The sequence below is a fragment of the Peromyscus eremicus genome, chromosome X (genome assembly GCF_949786415.1).
Source record: "Peromyscus eremicus chromosome X, PerEre_H2_v1, whole genome shotgun sequence".
Taxonomy (NCBI): Eukaryota; Metazoa; Chordata; class Mammalia; order Rodentia; family Cricetidae; genus Peromyscus; species Peromyscus eremicus.
Genome location: NC_081439.1, coordinates 36,074,143 through 36,098,726, shown reverse-complemented (window position 1 = coordinate 36,098,726; position 24,584 = coordinate 36,074,143). Strand labels below are relative to the sequence as shown.

Below are 24,584 nucleotides of genomic sequence, written 5' to 3'. Positions count from 1 at the left end.
ATCTTCTTTTAAAATAGGAAAAAAAAAGTATACTTACTCAAATTTTGATCTTGAAATAAAATTTTTTTCTTATTCATAATGTTTTAAGTGATAGTTCTCTTTTTGTTTTTTCATGTGGTGCTTTTCTTCGGTAGCAATGACCACAAATAAGCATTTTTTTTTTTTTTGTATCTTAAGGAAATGTTCCCAGAAAAAAAAGGCTAGAAGAATCCAAATACAGTGATTATAACATCAAGTAAATACAAGATTTAAAAGTAAAATTCTGAGCCTCAATATAATTCACTGGTGTTCTGTGGGAGTGAGGTGCCACCGTACAGATTTTCCTATTCTTATTAAGGTTATTCCTTATTTTCTTCAGACAGGGACCTGGGCTATAAAGATCCCATATAATACAGGTGGAGGAATATGAACTTGACCCTAAGAACAACCCCTGAGTTCTGGATTTGAGTGCCTATAGTAGGATCTTCACTTAGAAGACAGTAAGAAATTACCAGTTAGTGGTATATCGGTGCATGAAAGCACAAAGACTGAGCATTCACAGCATTTGCTCCAGTATCTTGTTCCTGTAGTGATAATCATTGTTAGAACAAGAAACATGAGTTATCAATGTCATTTCCAAGATGGGGATGATGATACATGTTGATGACTTTAGAAAATTTAGAAAATAGTTAGTGTAAGTAAATTGTGTCAATTTCAGTTCTAAAATTCCAAAATCTGTCAACTTTTATTTGTTTGTTTTTCTTTTTATTGGCTCATATTCATTATAAATAATTTTAACTTTTTATAAAGATAATTATCTTTTAATTATGTATTTTGGCATTATTCATTCTTCATAACTTACTCCTTTTAATCCATCACTTTCCCCTTTTCTACTGGTCTCCATCCATTTCCCAATTTCCTATTTTTCAAATATACACACCCAAACACACATGACTTTATGTATATATAAAAGCTACATTTCACAGATGAAGACAGATTAAACAAATGCTGTATTATTTGTTTAATATCTTTGCTGTTGTAAAGAGTATAGCAGTAAACATGGGTGTGGAAGTGTCTCTGGTGTGTTGATGTCGAATGCTCTGTATAGGATATGGGGGTTGTATAGCAGTGTCCTCTGCTAATTCTACTTTTTAAGAACTTCTGTACTGGTTCACATAGTAATTTAAAGCTATGTTTTGAACTTGCACAGTTAACCATCTCTTTTCTGGAGTGTACTTTATAGTGACACTTGTAAACTATTGAAGATTTAAATTTAAAGACTTTTAAGATATTCGTATTGGTTACCAAAAAGGAAAGAATAAATGATAAATAATTTGTGTTTTCAGCATAAAGGCATTTGGCATTATTATAATATTTTATCACCTTTACTACATGTGAAGTGATCATTTCATTGATAAAAATATTTTCACTTTTAGGTTTTCACTTCCAGTTACAGCAACAGCAGAAAATTGCATTCTTACTATATATCTATATTTGGCAGTTCATCTAGACAGGCAAAAAGTTATTTTAAAGGATGGTAAGTTGTTGATGGCTGATTCCATTCTCTCTCTGTTCAGGTTCTTCTTAACTAAGTCTAATATCTAAAAATATACTGCATTTAAAATTAAAAAGGCATGTTGCATAATGGTAGAATAATTGCCTAACATGTACAAAGAGCTAGTGTGATTGCCAGCACCTGGATAAAGCAATTTAACACATGGTCATTAAACATTTATTGTTGCCCAGAGCTTTGTTTGTTATTGATAATAGAATCTAACAATATCTTTTATTGCATGAAGTTAACAGTGTATCTGAAGATGCATAAATAATTAGAAGATTGATCCTTATGTAAGTCAAATGAAGTATTGCACATGGATGTTTGTAGTGACTTTATACAAATGGTATTTGTTTTAGCCTCGCCAAATAATAATGTTAAATAGGATTGTTTGATTAGAGAGCGATATTGCAAATGCATTGTAGTGTGATAGGAGGGGGAGAAGTCTTACTGTGCAGTGTCAAGTCCCTAAATTTTACTTCTAAGTTAGCTTTTTCCCCTATTTCAATCGGGTACATTATCCACTTGCTTCTTTAAATGTTAGTCAAACATAAAATATACTTGGTTCCATTCTGTCTCTTCAGAGTAGAATCTTTGTGAATTCTCAGAAAAACAAACAAACAGACCATCATACCATAACACTACATTGAAGCTCCAAATATTAAGCATGTATCAGAGTCTATATTTTAATTTCTCTTTTTATGCTAATTACATGACCAGAAGCTAGTATTCTTTTCTGGCTTAAATTTTTCCTTTACCTCCTACTACTCAGGGTCCATACTATACTACGTAACCTTTGGTACACTTTCCAGACAAATTCTGTCACTCATTTACATGCTTTAGGTGAATTTCCAGGAAGATGTCAGGAAGGAGTAAGTAGATTATATTTTCTCAGAAAAATTCCAAAGAAAAAATGGGCAGATTCAGATTACTAATTTCATATTTCTTCTTTCTAAACTTACCAGTCAAACAAAAACAAAACACTTAGTTTTCCAGAGGTAGGAGAAAAATTCACAGAGAACAATGAGTAATAAGTACTTTTCCTCCAGCTAAGAAAAAAAATTCAGAAGTCAGCAGGAAGTAATATTTCACTACTAAACATAGCTAGGACCATCGATTCATTGTTTCTCTGGGTCTTCAAACTTTCTCAGAGATACCACATATCACATTTCTCTCATTCTGTTTCATGCACTCTAAATGTTCCCTCAGACATATTTAATTAAATCATTTTCCTCTGTCTGTGCTTTTTAATTCTGTGTGTAAATCAGGTCTATTTTCTTATAGTTCGTATGCTATATCTCCACCCTCTAATTAGAGAATCAGAAATTCAGAATCCAAGTCCCTTGATGGTACTTTTCATTGGATTTCCTAAGGCACAACCAAAATTACAGGACTGAAATAAAACTCACCCTCTGAAGCCGGGCGGTGGTGGCGCACGCCTTTAATCCCAGCCTCGGGAGGCAGAGCCAGGTGGATCTCTGTGAGTTCGAGGCCAGCTTGGGCTACCAAGTGAGTCCCAGGAAAGGCGCAAAGCTACACAGAGAAACCCTGTCTCGAAAAACCAAAAAAAAAAAAAACTCACCCTCTGAATGATTCACATTCTTCTACATACCCCATCTCTACAGATGTATTTAAATTCTATCTGATGTCCAATCCAGAAACCTGAGGACCATCATTAATTCCATCTTCTCTCTCATTCTGCATATTCAACCTGTCCCTTTATAGTATTTTACCCCAAATGTCTTTCATATCCTTTTCTTTCTCAACTTCTGCTGCATACATTCATGATCATGTTTTCATGAAGTCAAGGCACAGTTATAAAGTATACTCTGCCTCTTGCAATACCCTTTCCATTCAGAAACCATGCTTCATACTCTGATAACAATGCTATTTATAAATTGAAATTTCCTCTTTAATTTCCATGCATACAAATTTTCCGTAATGGGGTAGGGAAATAGCTTAGCAGTTAAAAGCATGTCCTGCTCTTCCAGAGGACCCAAGTTCTGCTCTCTGCACCTACATTGGTGGCTCACAATTTAATGTAACTATAGCTCTAGTGGTTCCCGTGTTGTCTTCTGCCCTCTCCAGGCACCCATACACAGATGCCCACACACACACACCCCCTCTCACACACAAATATTTCCATAGGTTGAATGGTTTATACTCATAATCCTAGGACTAGGAGGCTGAGGTAATAATAAACTTCTGCGAGTTCTTCTATATTTTTGATAATTTTTTGATGATTAGAAAAAGTGTCTCCATTAGACACTGTGTAGCTACATACAAAGGACAAGTCTTGCCTTTATGTGCATGGGATTTTCATTTATCAGGTGTACTCTCATCTCTCTACCATTCCCTTGCGATATTCCATACTTCATTTTGACTTATCAGGCTTCGCATCTGCATTCTTTTGTGATATTTATAAAGACATTTGAGAATGTGACTAATTTTTCTTTTTGTTCTTCTGTTCAGAGGGTCTCACATATTACATGATAGATTAAAAAAAGGTATTTATCCTGTATTACCTATGTTTTATAATGGGTCATTTGAATAATAAAACTCCAAGAAAACATCATCATCTGTATATTACTATTACAAATGTGTTATATATCAAGTAGTATAGTCTACCCATCACAAAATCAAGTTTTTAAAAAAGAATTATTTATTAGCTAGTTCTACATCCCTTTTACATCATGTATCTTGATCCCATTCATTTCCCCTTCCCTTTGCATCTGCCCATGCACCCCCTGCCCACATCAAACAAAATTTGGGAAAAAAAAAAGAAATAAATAAAATAGGGGAAAAAAATAAAATTCTCATCATGGAAGCTGCAGTGTGACACAGTAAGTCATGCCGTAGACACCTTTGTTCATAATCTTCACTTGGAAGTGTTCATTGGTCTGGTTTGAGGCCTCTGGTTTCTACAACACTCGATGCTGGGTCCTCACTAGGACTCTTCCTATTGCTGCCCTGGGTTGTGGAGATCCTGCAGGGTAGGGTCTGTGGGTCAGCTTCCTTCACATGCTTCAGCAGGTCATAGATGGGGTGGATGTTGGGGCAGGCCAAATCATAACCCAGGGTCTGGGCTTGGGCAGTTGTAGGGTTGGTCCGCCAGATGAGAAATGCGGACATCTCTCCCATGTTTATAACTTTGGGGCTGGCTTACTCACACCTGCGCTAATAGGGTTATTGTCTTTCCCACTCTTATGCCCACAGGGCCTGCTCTCTCACCTGCCTCAGGCATTGATGTGCGGGGTGTGGGGGTGGTATCAGTCTCTTGCCCATGCTGACAGGAGACAGATGAGAAATGGGGAGAGCTCTCCCTTGCTCACAGCTTCGGGGCTGGCTCACCCACACCTGCGCTAACAGGGTTGGCTCTATTGTGCTTCCCTGGTGAGGTGCAGAATGTTGCAGTTGATGAGGGTCAAGGATGTCTTTCCCAGTCTTAGGACCACAGGGCCAGCTTTCCCATCTGGCCCAGGTGTTGATGGGCGGTGGGGAGACAAAATTGAGTTTTAAAGAAATGTATGGGATAGTCAAATTGGCATGATGTAGTGTTGCATACAGGGAGCAGACAGACAGACAGGTAGATAGGTAGATAGATCGATAGATATAGATATAGATAGATGATAGATAGAGAATGAGAGAACAGCAGACACAGAGAGAGACAGAGACAAATAGAAACTGCGACCCTAAGAATCCCCTGAGACCTATTGGGTACAACTTCTGTGACAAATTATGAGTAGTTTTGCTCTAAAAAATTTTGGAAGAAACTTGGTATATAACAGCTTATTGATATTTGATATTGCTTTTAAAGTAATCCTCATAAACAGTGACCTCATGACCTGTTGTTTCCTTATTTTAGATAAAATACTTTTCAGAGACTTTGTATAAGATAACCAGAATTTAGATGCTCAAGATTAGTCCTGCTGAACATATGAGTTCAAGTTTCTTTGTAACTGTACAGGTTTACGTTTGACACGTGTGTGTGTGTGTGTGTGTGTGTGTGTGTGTGTGTGTATCATTTGCAATATATGTGTCTTTATAAAGTTGAAAACTCTGAAGTATATAGCAGTTCTAACTGGAATAGAGATTAAAATCTGTGGAATGGTATTAGCTCATAAACAAGAAGTGATTTCATTTTTGAGCATCAATAAGAAAAGGTATTTTTTAGTGACTCTTATGTTTTTTATGTTATAATTCTAATTATTTGGCATAATAATATTTACACATTTTTATGCTAAAGTTAAGTATTGTTCATTCTTTAATAACTTTGGCTTATCTAATCCATTCAGTTTATGAAACCATACCACCAGTTATGCTATTTTAATTTGTCAACTCATATAATAACATAATTGATATTTAGACTTTTTCTTTTACTATTTTTTATAAATATTTTATGAAATACAAGTTAAAGTATGTGATATTAAATTTTGCAAATATTTCTGTGGCTAACTGTGCTCTAATTTCTCATTTATAGATAAAGCAGGAAATCTTACAAAGCCTAGAGGCAGTTTTTTGATTCCTATGATTCCACACCGGGATTCCAAAGCACTTTCTACACATTTTGGGAAAAAGGGATCCATTTTTTCTAAATTTAATGATGCTGAACTTACACTTGGGAACCTATTTGTTGGTATGTGAAAAATGTATAATGCACTTCTAAAATCTGGTCTGTGATAATAATCTTAACATCAAAACAGGTATTTCAAGCAATAACTTCATTAAAATCCATTGAATTTGTCACAGTCTTAGTGGTTCATCTGCTCTGGGTAAGGTTTTCTGTGATTAGCAATAGAAATTCTCTGCATTTACAGTGTTTTTAATACCTCAGTAGTATCCTATACACCAAAATTTGTACCTCCTGGTTCCATTAATTAAGTAACTGATTACAAAACCCAAGAGTAGTTGTTTTCTTTATATTTAACTAAAATGTTAAATATCCTGTTGATCTCTTATAACTTTTTTGTAATTTTAAATTTTAAAATTTTCATAATTCAAAATATTTTGTTATATTTAATTGCATCAATCAGAGAGAAAGACATTTTGAATATGTAGTTGATATTTTATTTCTATAATTCTTTCAAATGAAGTCTAGTTTTGTATAATAAGCAATGGCAAAGAAATATTAATCGGCTTTTCTTATGTAAACAAAAGCAAACAATCATAGGAATATTTGAATAAATTTCTGACAAGTATAAAACATCACTGTTTTCTGTATTGAATAAATATACTTTAAACTTTTTAGTATTTGTAAATGACCATATTATTATAATTTATTTTAAAGTATAGTAGATACACACAAATTTATTGATGAGTGTAGAGTACTTTGTTGAATGGGTTTTTATTTGCCTATTATAATTAGAGATAATTAGAAGAAGAATATTCTGTGGTCAAATAATAATTTGTATAACAATTGTGGACTTTAGGGATGGAAATTACACGTGATCGTTTTGACTCAGATGAAAGTATTTCAGATAGAGCCAATGCTGGATCTCTGGAAAATGAAGAGAAGAATCAGCAGTTCTTTGCACCTGAAGAAGGATCAACAGCTTATGACTATTTTCAGAAGGTTGTTGATGCAGCTCAGACCTGGTTCAGTCTCTTTGGATGGCCTGAAGGGCCCCATTCTCTTTCTATTCCTGAGACAATAAGAAGGTGATAAACACATATTGTATAAATTCTTTGTTTTGTACTTTTCTAATGTATAGTGTGCTTATTTGGATTATTTTGATTGAAACAGACTTAATTTACTTTAAACCTGTGACTCATTAGGAGACTATGGAGACTAAGAAGATGCAATTTAAATTCTGTGATTCATATATCCCTCTTCAACATAATAATTTTGATTTACATTAACTTGTTAGTGAGCATTCATTCTATAAAATATTGAGTATTCATTGTGATCTTTACATGTATATACTGCACTTTGGTCTTACTAACTTCCCCATTTTCTTTAGTACCCATCCCACTGGCCTCCATCTTTTGAAATAATCTCCCTTCTGCTTTTATGTCTTTTTATAATTTAGATTCTGTTTATGATAAGAAATGTGATGTTATGTTTCTAAATCTGGTTTATTTCCTTTCACATAATGATATCCTGTTGCCTGCCGTTTCTTACAAGCAACATGATTTCATCCCTCTTTTTGTCTAAATGTGTGTGTGTGTGTGTGTGTGTGTGTGTGTGTGTGTGTAATATTTTCCTCATTGTTTATCTGTAGATGGACACTTAGGATGATTGCATAACTTGCAGTTAGCTATACTGTATAATTTGATTCCTTTGCGTGTATATACTGGAGTATTATTAATTTGTATCTTAGGACACTCTTTTATGGAATAGCTTTATTGGTTTGACCTTTTAATTGTAACCCAGAGGTCTCATATATTGTTGTTATGATTATTTCTTTATTGCTATATGAAAATAACAATTCCTCAACTTTAGCTTCAATCCTTCATATTCTGTCTTCTTCATTTTTGACTTGGTGGGTGATTTTTTTCCCTGAGTTTTTTTTTTATTGGTTTCCTGAGATTTTCAGTTCTATGACTTTCATTTTTTTCCTCAGAATTTCTCAACCAAGATCTTTTGTTTGTGAAACACGGTATTGCTATGTATATGTAGCTCTGTGTCTCCTTATGTAAACAAGCTTGGCCTTAATTGTGGCAATTCTGCCTTTCCATACCAAGTACTGCAATTGCAGGTGTTCTCAATCATACCCTGCTACATCCAAGGCCTGGGATCCATTTCTTTTAGTCATTTATTTATTGAGTTTTCTTTGAAGTCAATCATAATTTTTAAAATGGGCTACTAAAAACACTGGAAGTTTTGAAAGTATAATTTTCCTTTTTGTATGTTCTGATGTTTCACTTTGTATAGTACTGGGATCTGCAGCTCTTTTATTTTTATTGATCTTTTTCAGTTGTGAGTTTTCTCTTTAGAGCTCAGTCCACAGAAGTCAAGCAGTTATAAGAGCAACCATTTCATACTAAAGCAGATAGAGAAATCAATTAAGGATGACTGTTTCCCCAATAATCATAGAAAATGAATTGGCAAACAATGAAGAGTATGTTATGACATTAAATTTAGTAAATTTAAAAGAACTTGCAACAATAAATTAAAGGCTTGGTAAGAAAGGGAAGAAAACAAAACCCAATAAAGGTTAAATTAAAGAAGTGAAATAGAAAGGGTGTGAGGGAATGGACGAGAAAACAACAGTAGATTTTCAAATGTCTGATCTTTGAGGAATTTGGGAAGAGGGGTGAATATAACTGATAAAAATACATATTTAATATAAAGGATCTGATTACAACATTTAAAAATATGCAAATATAATTAAATATAAAAGGAAGACTAATATGGAAACAATTATAAATAAAATATGAGTAAAAGCATCTAGGTTGTTTCCAGTTTCTGGCTATTACAAACAATGCTGATATGAACATAGCTGAACAAATGCCCTTGTGGTATGATTGAGCATTCCTTGGGTATATGCCCAAGAGTGGTATAGCTGGATCTTGGGGGAGATTGATTCCCAATTTTCTAAGAAAGCACCATATTGATTTCCAAAGTGGTTGTACAAGCTTGCATTCCCACCAGCAGTGGAGGAGAGTTCCCCTAGCTCCACATCCTCTCTAGCATAAGCTGTCTTCAGTGTTTTTGATCTTAGCACATTCTGACAGGCATAAGGTGGTATCTCAGAGTCGTTTTGATTTGCATTTCCCTGATGATGAGGGATGTTGAGCAATTCCTTAAATGTCTTTCAGCCATTTGAGTTTTCTCTGTTGAGAATTCTCTGTTTATTTCTATAGCCCATTTCTTAATTGGACTGTTGGGCATTTTGATGTCTAATTTCTTGAGTTCCTTATATATTCTGGATATCAGTCCTCTGTCAGAGGTGGGGTTGGTGAAGACCTTTTCCCATTCTGTAGGCTGTCGCTTTGCCTTGTTGACTGTATCCTTTGCGCTACAAAAGCTTCTCAGTTTCAAGAGGATGGAAACACATGAACTATGAACCAATAGCTGAGGAGCCCCCAACTGGATCAGGCCCTCTGGATAAATGAGACAGTTGATTAGCTTCATCTGTTTGGGAGGTACCAAGGCAGTGGGACCGGGACCTGCCCTCATTGCATGAGCTGGCTGTTTGGAACCTGGGGCTTATACAGGGACACTTGGCTCAGCCTGGGAGGAGGGGACTGGACCTGCCTGGACTGAATCTACCAAGTTGAACTCAATCCTCAGGGGAGTCTTTGCCCTGGAGGAGATGGGAATGGGGGTTGGCCTAGGGTGAAGGCGGAGGGGGGGTGGGAGTGGGGAGAACAAGGGAATCCGTGGCTGATGTGTAAAATTAAATTAAATTATAAAATAAAAAAATAATAAAAAATATGAATAAAAGCAACATCAAAACATATTAAGAGTTAAAGAAGAAGTAAAGATTGCAGAATATTTTTTTCTACTTCCTTTGATAGGGGACTTGGTCACAGATAGTGTTTATTGTAGTTACGTGGTGTGTTTTCTCTAACATCACCCAAAGTCACAGAAGCAGAGAGGATACTGAGGTTTATATTGCATAGGAAGAAGAGAGGAAGCTGGGCATTCCGTATGCCCATCTTAGCTTTTTCAGACCCCACCTGGCAGCACACCAGTCTATAGGTTAGAAGATGATGAGAAATATAGTAATCTATCTTCCAGACTGAGCTCAGAGCTCTCCTTCCCAACTTACAGCAAGCCATCATGTAAATGCAACAGCTCCAGAGGCCAAAAAATCAGCCAACATTTGTTTTAATACTTACACAGGAATCTGCAAGTAATTGTGTTTGCACCTTATTGCACTGAGCAGGATTTGTTATTAAACTCATTCATTGATTTCTCATTTGTATTTAGTATGTTATTTTCTAGATTTTACCACTTAATTTTCGTGTGATAATTAATAATACATGTAGTTGTACACTGTGTTATCTGGAGTCCCATGTTGTTATTGACTGTTATTTATTTTTCACTTACCTTGTTTATGATGACACTAATTTTCTCCATAAAATATTTGTTTCCTAATAGTAATTCTAGAGTATAAGAGCACTACTATATTTTGTATTTTTGAGGAAGCTGGGAAGAATACACAGTAAGTGGTATAGCCAGGTTTGAACAATTTAATCCTTTCCTAATACAATGTACTATTTAGGCTCTTGAGACCCTTTCTACCAAACTTGAAAGGTGCTAATCAAAATGACCCCTTGGATAGTTTTGATTTCTCAATCTGAGCTCATGTACATCTGTGATTTAAATTGTTAATAAATAGTTATACAGTTTACCATGGGATATATAACAAAATACAGAAAGCAAAGATTGGTAGACTTAATTTTTACTCCATCAAAAAACTGAGTATGTATCAAACTTGTGCAAAAGATGCAGGGAATGAACATTACTATATCTTATTTAAAGATTAGTTATATAGAAGCAGTAGAATTCTGAAATTTATATTTTAAGTAAGAGTCCTTACTAGGTCAGTGTGCAGGCTACCCTATTTTAAATGTTAAGGCCGAAATATGGAGAAATTGAGTGAATTTATTTTTGTACATCCATGTATGATGTATACTTTAAAATTTAAAATTATCTTGGCAAGTATAGAAATTGTGTTTAGATTATAGAATGCAGGATTGTGCCCAGTGAGTTTAGGTTACTTGCCATATTAGCGTATATTGAATAGATGAGAGCAGGAATCAACTCTTACTGTCTTTTTTCAAACCCATTCTGTTTCCAATCCACTCTTTGAGCCCCACAATTGCAGTATTAGTGGTACGTGTGTAAATGAGATAGTGTAAATCTTTAGGAATATTTAAAAATTTAATTTATGCTTGCAAATAGTAGCCACATGAATTGCAATTTAGGATTTATTGCTTTGTGTACCTTAATATTATTTGCTTTAGTTATTGACCATATTTTTGCATGAAGAAACATTTTGAGACTGACGTTCATTTACTCCTTTTTTCCATAGGGACGTCCAGAAAATACAGTTCTATTCAGCATCCTCACCACCCAAGAAATTTTCCAGACAGTATGATTTTTCCAAATATAATAAGACAATCTATGATGTGGTACTTCACTTGAGTGGAAGACTGCCACCTGGAATTAACTCAAACCAGTCCTTACCTGTGGATAACGCTGAAAGGGTGATCCAGCTCCATTCACAACATGCCTCACTTCTAGACTTTATTACGTAAGAGCTTAGATACACTAGTTTAAACATGTAATCATGGCTTAGCTGAAATGGTCAATGGATGGACATGTGAGTGGATTTATTGAAGGAAATAATTGGTATTTTGTTCAAAAATATTTTGTTATACACATTATAATATATATCACAGAGAAGTATACACTAGTTAACATAAGCATCCTATAACCTTTATGGATGCATAGTCTGATACACTACCTTACAAACTTCATCATGTGCTCAGATCATTGGGATGGCTTGTTAAAACAACTTGCTCACTCTTACAGAGTTTATGATGCTAATTTGTATTAATTATAAATTGCAAGATGATATGAATAGTCCTAGTCCATGGCCTATTTTGAAGGCATATTGTAGACAAATTTCTAAGCAGTCTTATTAAATAAGAAATACACAGCCAAATACAGAGGTGCAAGCCATACAGATCAGAGCAATAGCCGCCAACTAACCTTAGCTCACCACACTGCCATAGCTTCCCAAGAGAACCTCTTCCTGTCTAATCTGTGCCTTTATTGTCTTCCTGTTCTGCCTTCTCATTGGCTCTAAGCCCAGCCACCTCACTTCCTCGTCACTGCCTGTCTATGCGGACCTCCAGGTCTCTATGGTTGGTACTGGGATTAAAGGTGTGTGTCACTATGCTTGGCTGTGTCCTTGACCACACAGAGACTCTGCCTGCCATGTGATCGGATTAAGGGCGTGTGCTACCACCACCTGACCTCTGTTTATGGCTGGGTATGATCTCTGATTTATTAATGTACATATAAAATATCACCACAGCATATATGTCATAAATCCAGTGAGCAAAAAAAAAATGAAACTAACAAAAATACTTAGATTACTGGTAGCATCCTATCTTAGATTATGTGAGGGAAAGGTTCACAAGTCCCCATATTCCTAGCTAAGGAGCAATTGACAGTTGATTGTTTCTGGGGAAAGGGTAGTCAAATTTCTTTAGAAATATGGGCCCTGGTAGATTGCTCATGCAATAGAATAGAATTCGTTTGGAGGAGGACCTGGGAGAGAAGGAGGATGGAGTGTGTACTGGCTATGATCAAGATATCTTGTCTCATTAAAGCTCAAATGCATGACTGATCCAGATTCTGAGAGACCAGAGATAATTTGCTAGCTTTCTAGGCCTCCTTTAGAAAAGAATAACACACTGGAAATAGGAAAGTGGATGTGTGGCTTTACATGGTATTGTCAAGGTAAGGAAGCCTGAGGTTGAATTTGAATCTTTACTGACAGTGAATCTTCCTCTTCCCCAAAGCCGTAGTCCATTAATGATGGTAATAAGGGACAGATCTGAAATTTTGAGTTTTTACCCCAAAGAACAGAGAAAGTTACCTTAAGAGATTTGAAGAGTTATATGACATTAACAAAAGACAGCATATATGGAAGTTAAAGTTTTCATTTTTTTCTCTAAACCTCTAAATCTGTGATTCTCAACCTTCCTAATTCTGGGATCCTTTAATACATTTCCATATGTTGTAACCCCCAACCATAAAATTATCTTGTTTCCATTCCATAAATGTAGCTTTGCTACTGTTATGAATTATAAATATCTGATATTCATGATATTTGATATGTGACCTCCAAAGGGATCATACACATAGGTCAAGACAAGAGAATGGGAAAATTAGGTCAGTTATAGAAAATAGCAAAAATACAATTATGCAAATAATTTTAACTCTACTGTTGTGTTGGTGTATTGAATTGTGCCCTACTTAAAATTCCTAGCTGGGGTACTGAGTCCTAAGATGACAGTATATGGAGAAAAGGTTTCCAAGTTAAATTAAGCCAGAAACATAGGTAGGACTTGGGTCCTTATAAGACATATATTAGAAATTTTATTAAAATGTTGACATTTAAATATAAAAAGTTACCTTTTTCTTTTAATTTATCATTTTCTGATTTTAATCTTCCTACGACTAATTTAATAAGGTAAACCCACTACTTAAATAAGGCAAATTTCAAATACATTTGTTTAAAAATAACATTTATATAACTTAATGGAATATTCACGTGGAGAGAAAGAAGGTTTAAGTGCTCTGTGGCACTTGTGATTATTTTTTGCATATTTCCCAGTAGTGTTGACATTAACATGGGTCATTCTGTGTTGACATTTTTTTGATGTGATCATTGCAGGTATGGAAGAATAATTTTGGCATTAAAGCCAAGCCATTCAGATTTATTTGTTTTTCATCAGCAAATACATGGCTGTCAGGATATGTTGACTGTGATAAAAATTACTTAACATTTAGAAAGTGGCAGCATTGTTAATAAAATCAGGTCATTAATCAAAGATATATGCATATATTTCATCTAGGAAATAAATGTGTTAAAATTCAAAATAGTTGTAAATGTTATTTGCTTCTCTTAAATTGATAACTCAGTAGCTATGGACTTTTGCATATATACCTACTTAGCAGTTACATGAATCATGTTTAGAGTTTAAGTTATAATTTTAGAGACCTCTGCTGTTTGAAGATTACATTTAGAATTTATTGATTCATCATATTTATTTATTTTTTTGAGACAAGTTTTTTCTGCAAAGCAGTCCTGGCTGTCCTAAATCTCACTCTGTAGACCAGGCTGGCAATGATCTTACTGAGATCTTCCTGCCTCCACCTCCAAAGTACTGGAATTCTTGTTTTGAAATAAAGATACTGAAGCAGTAATCCTGTGTAAAAGTATAACCAAATGTGTCATTAAACACATTACTCTATAAGGGCTCAAAGTAGACATAAAATGTATAGGTGAGGAAAAAACATAATTAGTATTTATGTAGTCATAATGTTAGGCATTGATAAATATTCAAAATAAAAAAATGTGGATATCAGTTTCTACAAGTATATTAATCATCCTCAACTTTTACATGGCTCTATACTGCTGAACATTAGGGTACTCATAAGTAACTAGTTATATGCCTCCTTGAGATACTCCCATTTAATTGATGCCCTGTTTCATTAGGCTGTGAGTAGCCTTTGTTAGAAATGATAAATTGCTTCTAAAATATTGCATTGCTTTAGTCACAAGGAAGTATTCTAGTTTCTGCATATGCCTCTGAATTGTCTGTCTTTTTGTTTTACTCTGTTTTATACTATCTCACAAGATTTCAACTGAATAGGATATATGTACTGTATTTCTTACTTAGGCTTTAGGTTGGCCATTTGTGCTAATGAATGGTGTTACAAAGAAAAAGACTTTTTTTTTTTAATTTTTATTTTGCAATACAATTCAGTTCTACATATCAGCCACAGATTCCCTTGTTCTCCCCCCTCCCGCCCCCCTCACCTTCCCCCCAGCCCGTCCCCCATTCCAATCTCCTCCAGGGCAAAGCCTTCCCCACAGACTGAGATCAACCTGGTGGACTCAGTCCAGGTAGGTCCAGTCCCCTCCTCCCATGCTGAGCCAAGGGACCCTGCATAGGCCCCAGGTTTCAAACAGCCAACTCATGCAATGAGCACAGGACCCGGTCCCACTGCCTGGATGCCTCCCAAACAGATCAGGCCAATCAACTGTCTCACCCACTCAGAGGGCCTGATCCAGTTGGTGACCCCTCAGCCATTGGTTCATATTTCATGTGTTTCCGTTTGTTTGGCTATTTGTCTCTGTGCTTTATCCGACCTTGGTCTCAACAATTCTCTCTCATATAAACCCTCCTCATTCTCGCTAATTGGACTCCCAGAGATCCACCTGGGGCCTAGTCATGGATCTCTGCCTCCAGATCCATCAGTAGTTGGATGAGGTTTCTAGCACGACAATTAGGGTGTTTGGCCATCCCATCACCAGAGTAGGTCAGTTCGGATTGTCTCTCGACCATTGCCAGCAGTCTGTTGTGGGGGTATCTTTGTGGATTTCTGTGGGCCTCTATGTACTCACTCATAACAGGATACTAGATGTGGAACAAGGATGACTGGACTGCTACTCACATCACCAGGCAGGCTACCTGGAAAACAGGACCCCAAGAAAGACACAGGGATCGCCCAACGACAGAGAAATGGAATGAGATCTACATGAACAGCCTGGACATGAGTGGGGGTAGTGAAGGGCGAGGGTCGAGGGAAAGAGAGCTTGGGTGAGTGGGAGATCCCAGCTGGATCAAAAACAGAGAGGGAGAACAAGGAATAGGAGACCATGGTAAATGAAGACCACATGAGAATAGGAAGAAAAAGACTTTTTGTAACACTATAGTAATTTAAAGGTGATGACCATTTGTAGGAGTAATATATATACACAGGGTAAGAATTGGCTTCTTGTGTCAGTGCAGACTAGTCCAGGACCATATAGAATGAAAGAACACTAGAACTGTGCTTACTGTTTCAATCTCACAAACTTCTTTCCCCACATTTCTATTATTATTCTTTAGTAAGAGCGTCAATGTTTTACTTTTCAATGTCATCTTTAACCTCCTTTCTTCCTGTTGTTTCCTCACTTCTCTGTGACCACAGGACTAAACTACTGAAAGTATATCCTGTTTTGAACACTAGTTATAGAGTTCCTTGTTAATGCTGTATTGCTTAATGCTGCTCTGTACTCACTAAGTGAATTGAACACAAACACACAAATCTCCACTAGGAAACACCTTTAACATAATGTGCTTGATTTTTGTTTAGTGGTGCTATTGATGATAGCCATCCATTATGAAGGAGGGGTGGATTAAATTACTTTTGATATTTGATAGTGACTAAATAATTTGTGTATGTATTCACATCTTGAATGTGGTAAGTTATATATATATATACACATCTGTATATATATAATATACATATATATTTATATATACACATGATTTAAAATCCATCACATATATATTTCTTAGTGTATACTATCACAAGTTTACACAATAAACTATTCCATAAGTTTTAATATGCCATTTGGAATAATTAGTTGATTAATAGCTTATTTTACAGTTCTAGGTACATTGGGAGATAGTCATTCATTTGGTATTAGGTGATTAATGAACTCATAGGTTATATGTTGTATTGAAGTATTTTGTAGATGTTTTTGAAATTCTAATTGTTATGGCAGTAACAGAATATCACCTTGTCTGAAAAGATCCAAGTCATAGGTCACTATATTCAATCAACATATCAAGGTAGATACGAATGATTATAAACATTGAGTAAGTTTTTCTCTTTAATCAAATCTTATAAAGGTAATACCATGCATAATTTCAGTATTGATAGGAGATTTTAAATTATTTGTACAAATATAACAAACTCGACATTATTTAAATAATTTAAATGAAAGTCACAGCCAATGTTTATAATAATTCTATAATTTGGGATTTTCTTTTAGTGCTCAAGGTGGATGCATTTCTCATGTGCTTCCAGAATTTTTGCTTGGACCAGAAGATTATAAGAAGTGGCTTGAAATTACAGTAAGATGATTTCTAGGAACATATATACAGTCACTAAATTTACTAATATATGGTCCTTTTTAAGTGACCAGTATAGAGTTTGTGACTTTTGTATCTGAAATATCTAAAGCTTAAGCCTCTTTTAACAGCTAATATGTATAAGGTATTGTGTGTTTGTATGTATCTGTGTGTGTATGTGTTTGTTTGTGTGCATGTCTGTTGCTAAAAGTGAGGGGATGGATTCAATTTTTTTTCTGAGATTTCTGTGCAAAAATGAATCCATGGCTTGCTTCTTAATTTTTTTTTCATTTGAGGTTTATGTGTGTGGCATACATGCATATGTGTGCTTGTTTACATGTACATAGGTTCAAATGTGCATGTGTTTGAAAACTCATCTATGCTCATGCATATTGAGGCCAGAGGTTGATGTCAAGTCTTTTCTTTACACTCTTACTTATAGTTTAATGCAGAGTCTCTCATTTTAACATATAGAGAGCTGATTTCATCTAGTCTAGCTTGTTTTATGGAATTATTTTATGGAATTCCTCTTGTCTGCCTTGTGGGCGCTGGGACTACAGGCAGGCCACCACTCCTACCTCACATTTACTTGAGTGCTGGGAATTCAGACTCTATACCTCATGCTTATGCTGTACTCATTGAGGGTTTAGAAAGGAAAAGTGCATATGCTTATATAATTTATCCTCAAATGTAAATTTTGAGAATTAATATCTTCCAGAAAAAAATCTTTAATTTCACAGGAACTTGCTATTTCCCTTTTTGTAGTGTTAGGAGAGAACAAGGAGAAATTAAGCAATAAATGCATAATTTTCTCAAAGTATAGTGTATATCTTATGAAAACCTCTTGCTGAGAATTCATTTTTAAGTATGTGAATTTTAGTTGTGGAAGTCCCTTACCATTTGATGTACCTAAGGGAATCAAGTACTTGTCCCTGTGGGTTTTGCATAGTTCCTGTGTGTTCCAAAGGCTGTGGCATAATCTGGACACAGAGGTCAGGGGAACTTTGTTTCTTGTTGCATCCCTTCTAGTAGGGAGTACAATAATAGATGTGTGAAGTGAGTAATTATGTGATGTAGCTGGGTGTCTTAGTTTGGGTTTCTATTGCTGTGAAGAGACACCGTGAGCACAACGACTCTTATAAAGGAAAGCATTTAATTGGGGCTGGCTTCCAGTTTCAGAGATTTAGTCTATTATCATCAGGACAGGACATGGTGGTGCTCAGGCAGACATAGTGCTAGGAGGAGCTAAGAGTTCTACATCTTGCAGGCAACAGTAAGTGCACTGACTCAATGAGTGTGGTTTGAGCATATATGAGATCTCAAAGCCTGCTCCATAGTGACACACATCCTCCAAAAAAACCACGCCTCTTAATAGTGCCACTCCCTTTGAGGGCCATTTTCTTTCAAACCACCATAGTGGGTAACTTTTATCCATGGGAGTTCTCTTTGTGGGTACTGTCTATCCTTTCACAGGGGTAAACATCTAGATGAATATATAAAATAGGCATCTGAATGTTCTATAAAAAGGGAAAAATCTATCATATAATTCAAATTTGACACTAATATTTGCTTTGCATTTTTATTTATGTTGTTGTATTTCATTTTTTTCAAGACATCCTCTAAAACCACAACTCTCTCTACACTTAAGGAAAAGTATTCCGTTAATATAGATATGGATAATTTTGAAGCCTGGAGTACACGGGCATGGACAGATGTATTTCTTCAGATATACAAGGTAATAATTCTACTCTTGTTAGCTGTTAAGTTTTTGATTATTCACATGAATAGTGTAATAGTTTAAGTAGCAAATTCTGCTGTAAATGATTTTCAAACACAATAGCTTAAACAAACTAGGTTTTTCTTCTGTATGAAATTATTGGAAAGTAAATGATCCAGAGCTGTTGTTGATGTATTCTGTCCTTAGTATTAGGCTTTCAGCTGTGGCCCTTCTGATTGAACATTTTTCTAAAATAAGTAGAAAATCTGTACTTTCAATATAATAAAATAATACAGACACAAGATCTGTTACTACATTTAAGTGAAGCATCAGATATCTGGGCATTACCCAGAACTGCAGTTGCACGACCTGTTCCTTTTTTCAGCCTTGTTTCGAATTCAGTAAACTTCTGTTTTTCTTCATTATCTTGGTATATGGCTATTAGCAATGTAGATTGTTGTAACAATTTATTTTTATATTGTACTTTTGTTGTTTAATCCATATATATATATATTTATTTATTTACTTATTTTTTACATCCGAAAGTTTCTCCTTCCTACCTTTTTCTAAATTCCTCTCCCAATCAGCTCTCCCTTCTCCCCACTGCATCCACTCTTCCTCCACTGTTTCTCTTCAGATATAGGAGGGCCTGTCATGGATATCACCCAGCCATGGTATATCAAGTTGCAGTGATCGTAAGCACCTCCTCTTCTATTAAGACTGGATGAAGCTGTCTCATAGGAGGAATTATATATAGATCGAAGGGTTTGTGGCTGGGTTGGTGTGCCAGTCCCTCTCCAGTCTTGCCTGGTTATAGGAGATAGCTGGTTCAGGCTCCATGTCCACTATTGCTAGGAGCTTTAGCTAGGGTCACCCTCATAGATTCCTGGGATTTTCCATTGCTCTAGGTTTCTAGATCATCCCAGAGAGGTCCCCAAATTCCAGTTGTCTCTCCCAGTACTGTTTCCTTCCACCCTCTGCCACCTGATCTCTCCTGTTCTCATCCCCATCTCCTGCAAATTTCCTGGTGTCCTAGTTTTTAACAGCTGAGTAATACTCCATTGTGTAACAGTACCACGTCTTCTTTATCCATTCTTCATTTGAGTGACATCTAGGTTGTTTCCAGGTTTTGGCTATTATGAACAAAGCTGATATTAACATAGTTGTGCAAGTGTCCTTGTGGTATGGTGGACTATCCTTTGAGTATTTGCCCAAGGGTGGTATAGCTGAGTCTTAGGGTAGATTGATTCTTAATTTTCTGAGAAACTGCCATATTGATTTCCAAATTGGCTGTACAAGTTTGCACTCCCACCAGCAATGGAGGAGTGTTCTTCTTGCTCCACATCCTCTCCAGCATGAGCTATCACCATTTGTTGAAGATGAGTTCCCTTTTCCATTGTGTAATTTTGGCTTCTTTGTCAAAAATCAAGTGTCCATAGGTGTGTGGATTTACTTCTGGGTCTTCAGTTCAATTCCATTGATCAACCTGTCTGTTTTTATGCCAATACCATGTTTTGTTTTGTTTTGTTTTGTTTTAATTATTGCTCTGTAGTAGAGCTTGAAATCAGGATTGGTGATACCTCCAGAAGTTCTTTTACTAATGTATAGAACTGTTTTAGCCCTTATGGGTTCTTTGTTTTTTCATATGAAGTTGGGTATTGGTTTTCAAGGTCTGTAAATAATTGTATGGAATTTTGATGGGGATTGCATTGAATCTGTAGATTGGTTTTGGTAAGATAGCCATTTTTACTATGTTAATCCTACCAATCCATGAGCCTGAGAGATCTTTACATCTTCTGAAATCTTCTCTAATTTCTTTCTTCAAAGACTTGAAGTTCTTGTCATATAGGTCTTTCACTTGCTTGGTTAGAGTTACCCCAAGATATTTTATATTATTTTTGGCTGTTGCAAAGGGTGTTTTTTCCCTTGTTTTCTTTTTTTAGCCCATTTATCATATGTATATAGGTGGGTTACTGATTTTTTTAATTAGTTTTGTATCCAATCACTGTGCTGAAGGTGTTTAATTAGATGTAGGAATTCCCTGTAGAATTTTTGAGGTCATTTATGTATACTATCAGATTATCTACAAATAGCTATACTTTGACTTCTTCCTTTTCAATTTGTATTCCTTGATCTTCTTAATTTGTCTTGTTACTCTAGCTAGAACTTGGAGTACTGTATTGAATAGATATGGAGAAACTGGGCAGCCTTGTCTTGTTCCTGATTTTAGTGGAATTCCATTTAATTTTATGTTGGCTGTCAGCTTGCTATATATTGTTTTTATTATGTTTAGGTATTTTCCTTGTATCCCTGATCTCTCCAAGACCTTTATCATGTAGGAGTGTTGGATTTTGTCAAAGGCTTTTCAGTATCTAGTGAGGTGATTATGTGGTTTTATTCTTTCAGTTTGTTTATATGGTAGATTACATTGACAGATTTTCATGTGTTGAACCATTCCTGAATCTGGGATGAAGCCTATTTGGTCATGGAGAAAGATGTTTTAGTACTGTTCTTGGATTCAGTTTACCAGTATTTTCCTGAGTGTTTTTGCATCAGTGTTCATGAGGGAAATTGGTCTGTAATTCTCTTTCTTTGTTGAGTCTTTGTGTGTTTTGTGTACCAGGGTGATTTTGGCCTCATAAAATGAATTTGACAGTGTTCCTTCTGTTTCTGTTTTATGGAATGATTTGAGAAGTATTGGCACTAGCTTTTCTTCAAATGCTTGGTAGAATTCTGCGCTAAGATCTGGTCCTGAGCTTTTTTTTTTTTTTTTGGTTGGGAGACTTTTAATGACTGTTTCTAATCCCTTGGCAGTTATAGGTCTATATAAATTGTTTATTTGATCTTGATTTAACTTTGATAAGTGGTATCTATGGAGAAAATTGTCCACTTCTTTTAGATTTTCAAATTTTGTTGAGTACAGGTTTTTGAAGTAGGTTTAATCCATATTTACTGAATTTTTTTCTGTAAAATAAAACCAGACAGTTTCTGAGTTAAGGTGTATAAGCAGATTTCTCTTATAAATTTTGAGGCTGTAAATTAACTTGTGGACTTTGAGGTGCCAAGTAGGTCATAGTATTTACAGTACCAAGATTTGTATATTTGATTCATGTATTACCATCTCTATTATCTATTTTTTATTTTGCTTTTATGGGATTTTTCCACATAGTTGAGATATGGATAGATGAGTTGTTACTACAGGTGTTTTGTTTTTGATCCTTATTATGCAGTAAGTCACCATATTATATTTGATCTTCTTGTTGCTAGTTTGCCCAGTTTTTGCTAATTCCTGCTTTATTTTGGCCTCAAACAAACACGTTTTTATATTATCTTCATGTCACCAGTTACGTAGTAGCACCTTTGTATGACTGGAAGTAGAACTGTAGTAGACTTCATATTGGAACTTACTAGCTGTATTTGCTGGGTAGTAGCATCAGATCACAGTCACAACAAAGTAGTTGTAGCTCATGTCACAGCTTCCTGAAATCTATTGACTCCACCCACATTCAAGTCAGAAGTGGTCATGGACCAATTCATTGCAGGAACACTTTCATGTCTGAATCCACATTGGTTTTCTAGCCATGCAACACTCTGAAGAGCACAGTCACTCCTCAGTGCTGAAATCTGACACTGAGGCATCAGTTCTTGGTCAGATACACAATTTTCATCTGAAGTCTTAATTAACTTTGATCTCTTATAGATTTACTTTAGGATAAGATTTACTCTCAGATTTACATTTGTATTAGTGTGGAACCATGAGCCATTTCTAACAGAAAGGTTATACACTGGATATTGATTCTCTCTGCAGTTAACATAGCACTATTCAAGATAAATCTTCGACAGAGATCCATTTCAATTATCTTAAAATATCTCAGTATTTATTGAAAATTTAATTATAAAAATTGTTATCTCATTTATGTGCAAAGGAAATGTAATAAAAAACAATTATTAATACTATTAATGAGAAGCAATTAGCCAAATATAGCATCCACATTCATATAGAACTAGAAGTACACATGGCAATGGTGTGATAACTCTATATACATGTATGTATACACATATGTATGTATACACACATATTATTTGATAATTTTCTATGTTATTTTTAAGTCTTCAATATGATATAGTGTTTTATAACGTATGACCCTGTTCTATCAAAGGTAAGTTTATTGATGATTATTCATAAATCAGACCTTTAACAAAAATGGCTATGTAAACAATGTTTGAGTGTAGGAAAGTCCTGAGCGTAGATTGCTGAAAATAAATGACCTAAACTGAAGAACTGGCTAACATATAACAAGATATTCTTTCTTCTGTACTTCTCATTTCATTCCATCAATTCATACTTTTGTGACTTTAATGTTAAACAACAAATAGTATCATTTTCCTCCAAATATGTTTGATGTGTTTGAAGTGAACTCTTGTGCTTCCTATATGCTTTTATCACTCCTTTCATTTATATAGCTATATATATTAGACTATTTAAGAACTATCATCCTGTGGCAGAGTAAAAATTGATAAATATTTCAACAGTGGTAGTTTTAAAACAGCACTTCTGTAGAAATAAACAATATGTATTTTGACACTTTTTGTATTAGTGTATATTTCTATGATCCATGTGAGTTTGTCATTAAATCTGTGTTCCTAGTGAAGGTTCACTTGCAAATCTTATTTCCTTTGCAAAGTAGCTGTGACAGTTGATAGATGAATTCTGAGCTTGCTCAGATCATTAGTTCTAAACATTTATCTCATTAGCTGTAGTCAGGTAATTCATCATTTGTTATTACTCAGAAAGGGCTAGGAATCCACTTCCAAGACTTTCAGTTGCATTTTAAAGTATATGGGATTTGAAACTAAGGAATTATAGATCCAGTTTGTGCTCTATTTCTATTATAGAAATTCATAAGAAATGCTAAAATAATGCCTTTCGTGTTTATTGATTGCTATTCTCACCACATAGGTCAGATAAAATTCCAACATTCTGCATTAGATTTATTTGGTGAAAATTCTTAACAGTTTCTATTTTGGAAAAGAAAGAACAGTATGAGACCTTCCATAGTTTTAAATTGAAGCTATTTGAGACATTACATAAATACATGATACATGAAGATATGAGCATCTTTTTTCTGTAGTTACACACTTGAATATGAGAGTTTCTTAGGTTGGATTATCGCAGGCTCTGAGACAAGTATCAAGCAATTTGTTTCAGAAGTGATCTCTATGTGGGCTGTGTGTGCTTCTTTGTCAGGAAAACATTCCCTTTAGTGATAAATTGCATTTGCCCAAAGTAAAATTTCAGAATGGAAAGGTGAATGTTGGGTAGGTGTGAACAGGGCAACCATATCTCTAGAACATATGTCACTCAGGTTTTGTTCGTTACATCCAAGATGTTAGAGAACTACCTATGAATTTATCAGGATGAACTTGTGAACTGATATGGGAATGTGTATATAATGTAAACATTTGAACTGACTCATTTATTTAGATTGTTTTCAATTTCTGTTGTTCTATAATTGAATAATTATTTATCTACTGAAATACATAATGAAATAATAAAACTCAGATTGTTGCTGTCATCTAGAATCTATGTCCATAGCTAGTGAAGTACAACTCTTAGTAACTCTTTGATATATTTCTCTACTAATCAGATACAGTGCACTTTGAGTGAATGCATCTGTGACATTCTATACCAAACTTAACAGCATGAGATAAAAGTTCATTGAATTATGTTTT

General features: G+C 35.1%; 1 protein-coding gene across 1 annotated transcript in view; it reads left to right on the top strand.

Annotated features, from left to right (window-relative positions):
• The window catches only part of Cfap47 (cilia and flagella associated protein 47), a 264,376-nt gene that overhangs the window by 98,275 nt on the left and 141,517 nt on the right, over positions 1-24,584 (top strand). Inside the window, exons 27-32 of the mRNA XM_059250611.1 lie at positions 1,416-1,516; positions 6,015-6,170; positions 6,964-7,192; positions 11,521-11,742; positions 17,056-17,137; positions 18,747-18,869. Coding sequence (XP_059106594.1) covers positions 1,416-1,516; positions 6,015-6,170; positions 6,964-7,192; positions 11,521-11,742; positions 17,056-17,137; positions 18,747-18,869 — 913 coding nt within the window. The remainder of the gene's footprint in view (positions 1-1,415; positions 1,517-6,014; positions 6,171-6,963; positions 7,193-11,520; positions 11,743-17,055; positions 17,138-18,746; positions 18,870-24,584) is intronic.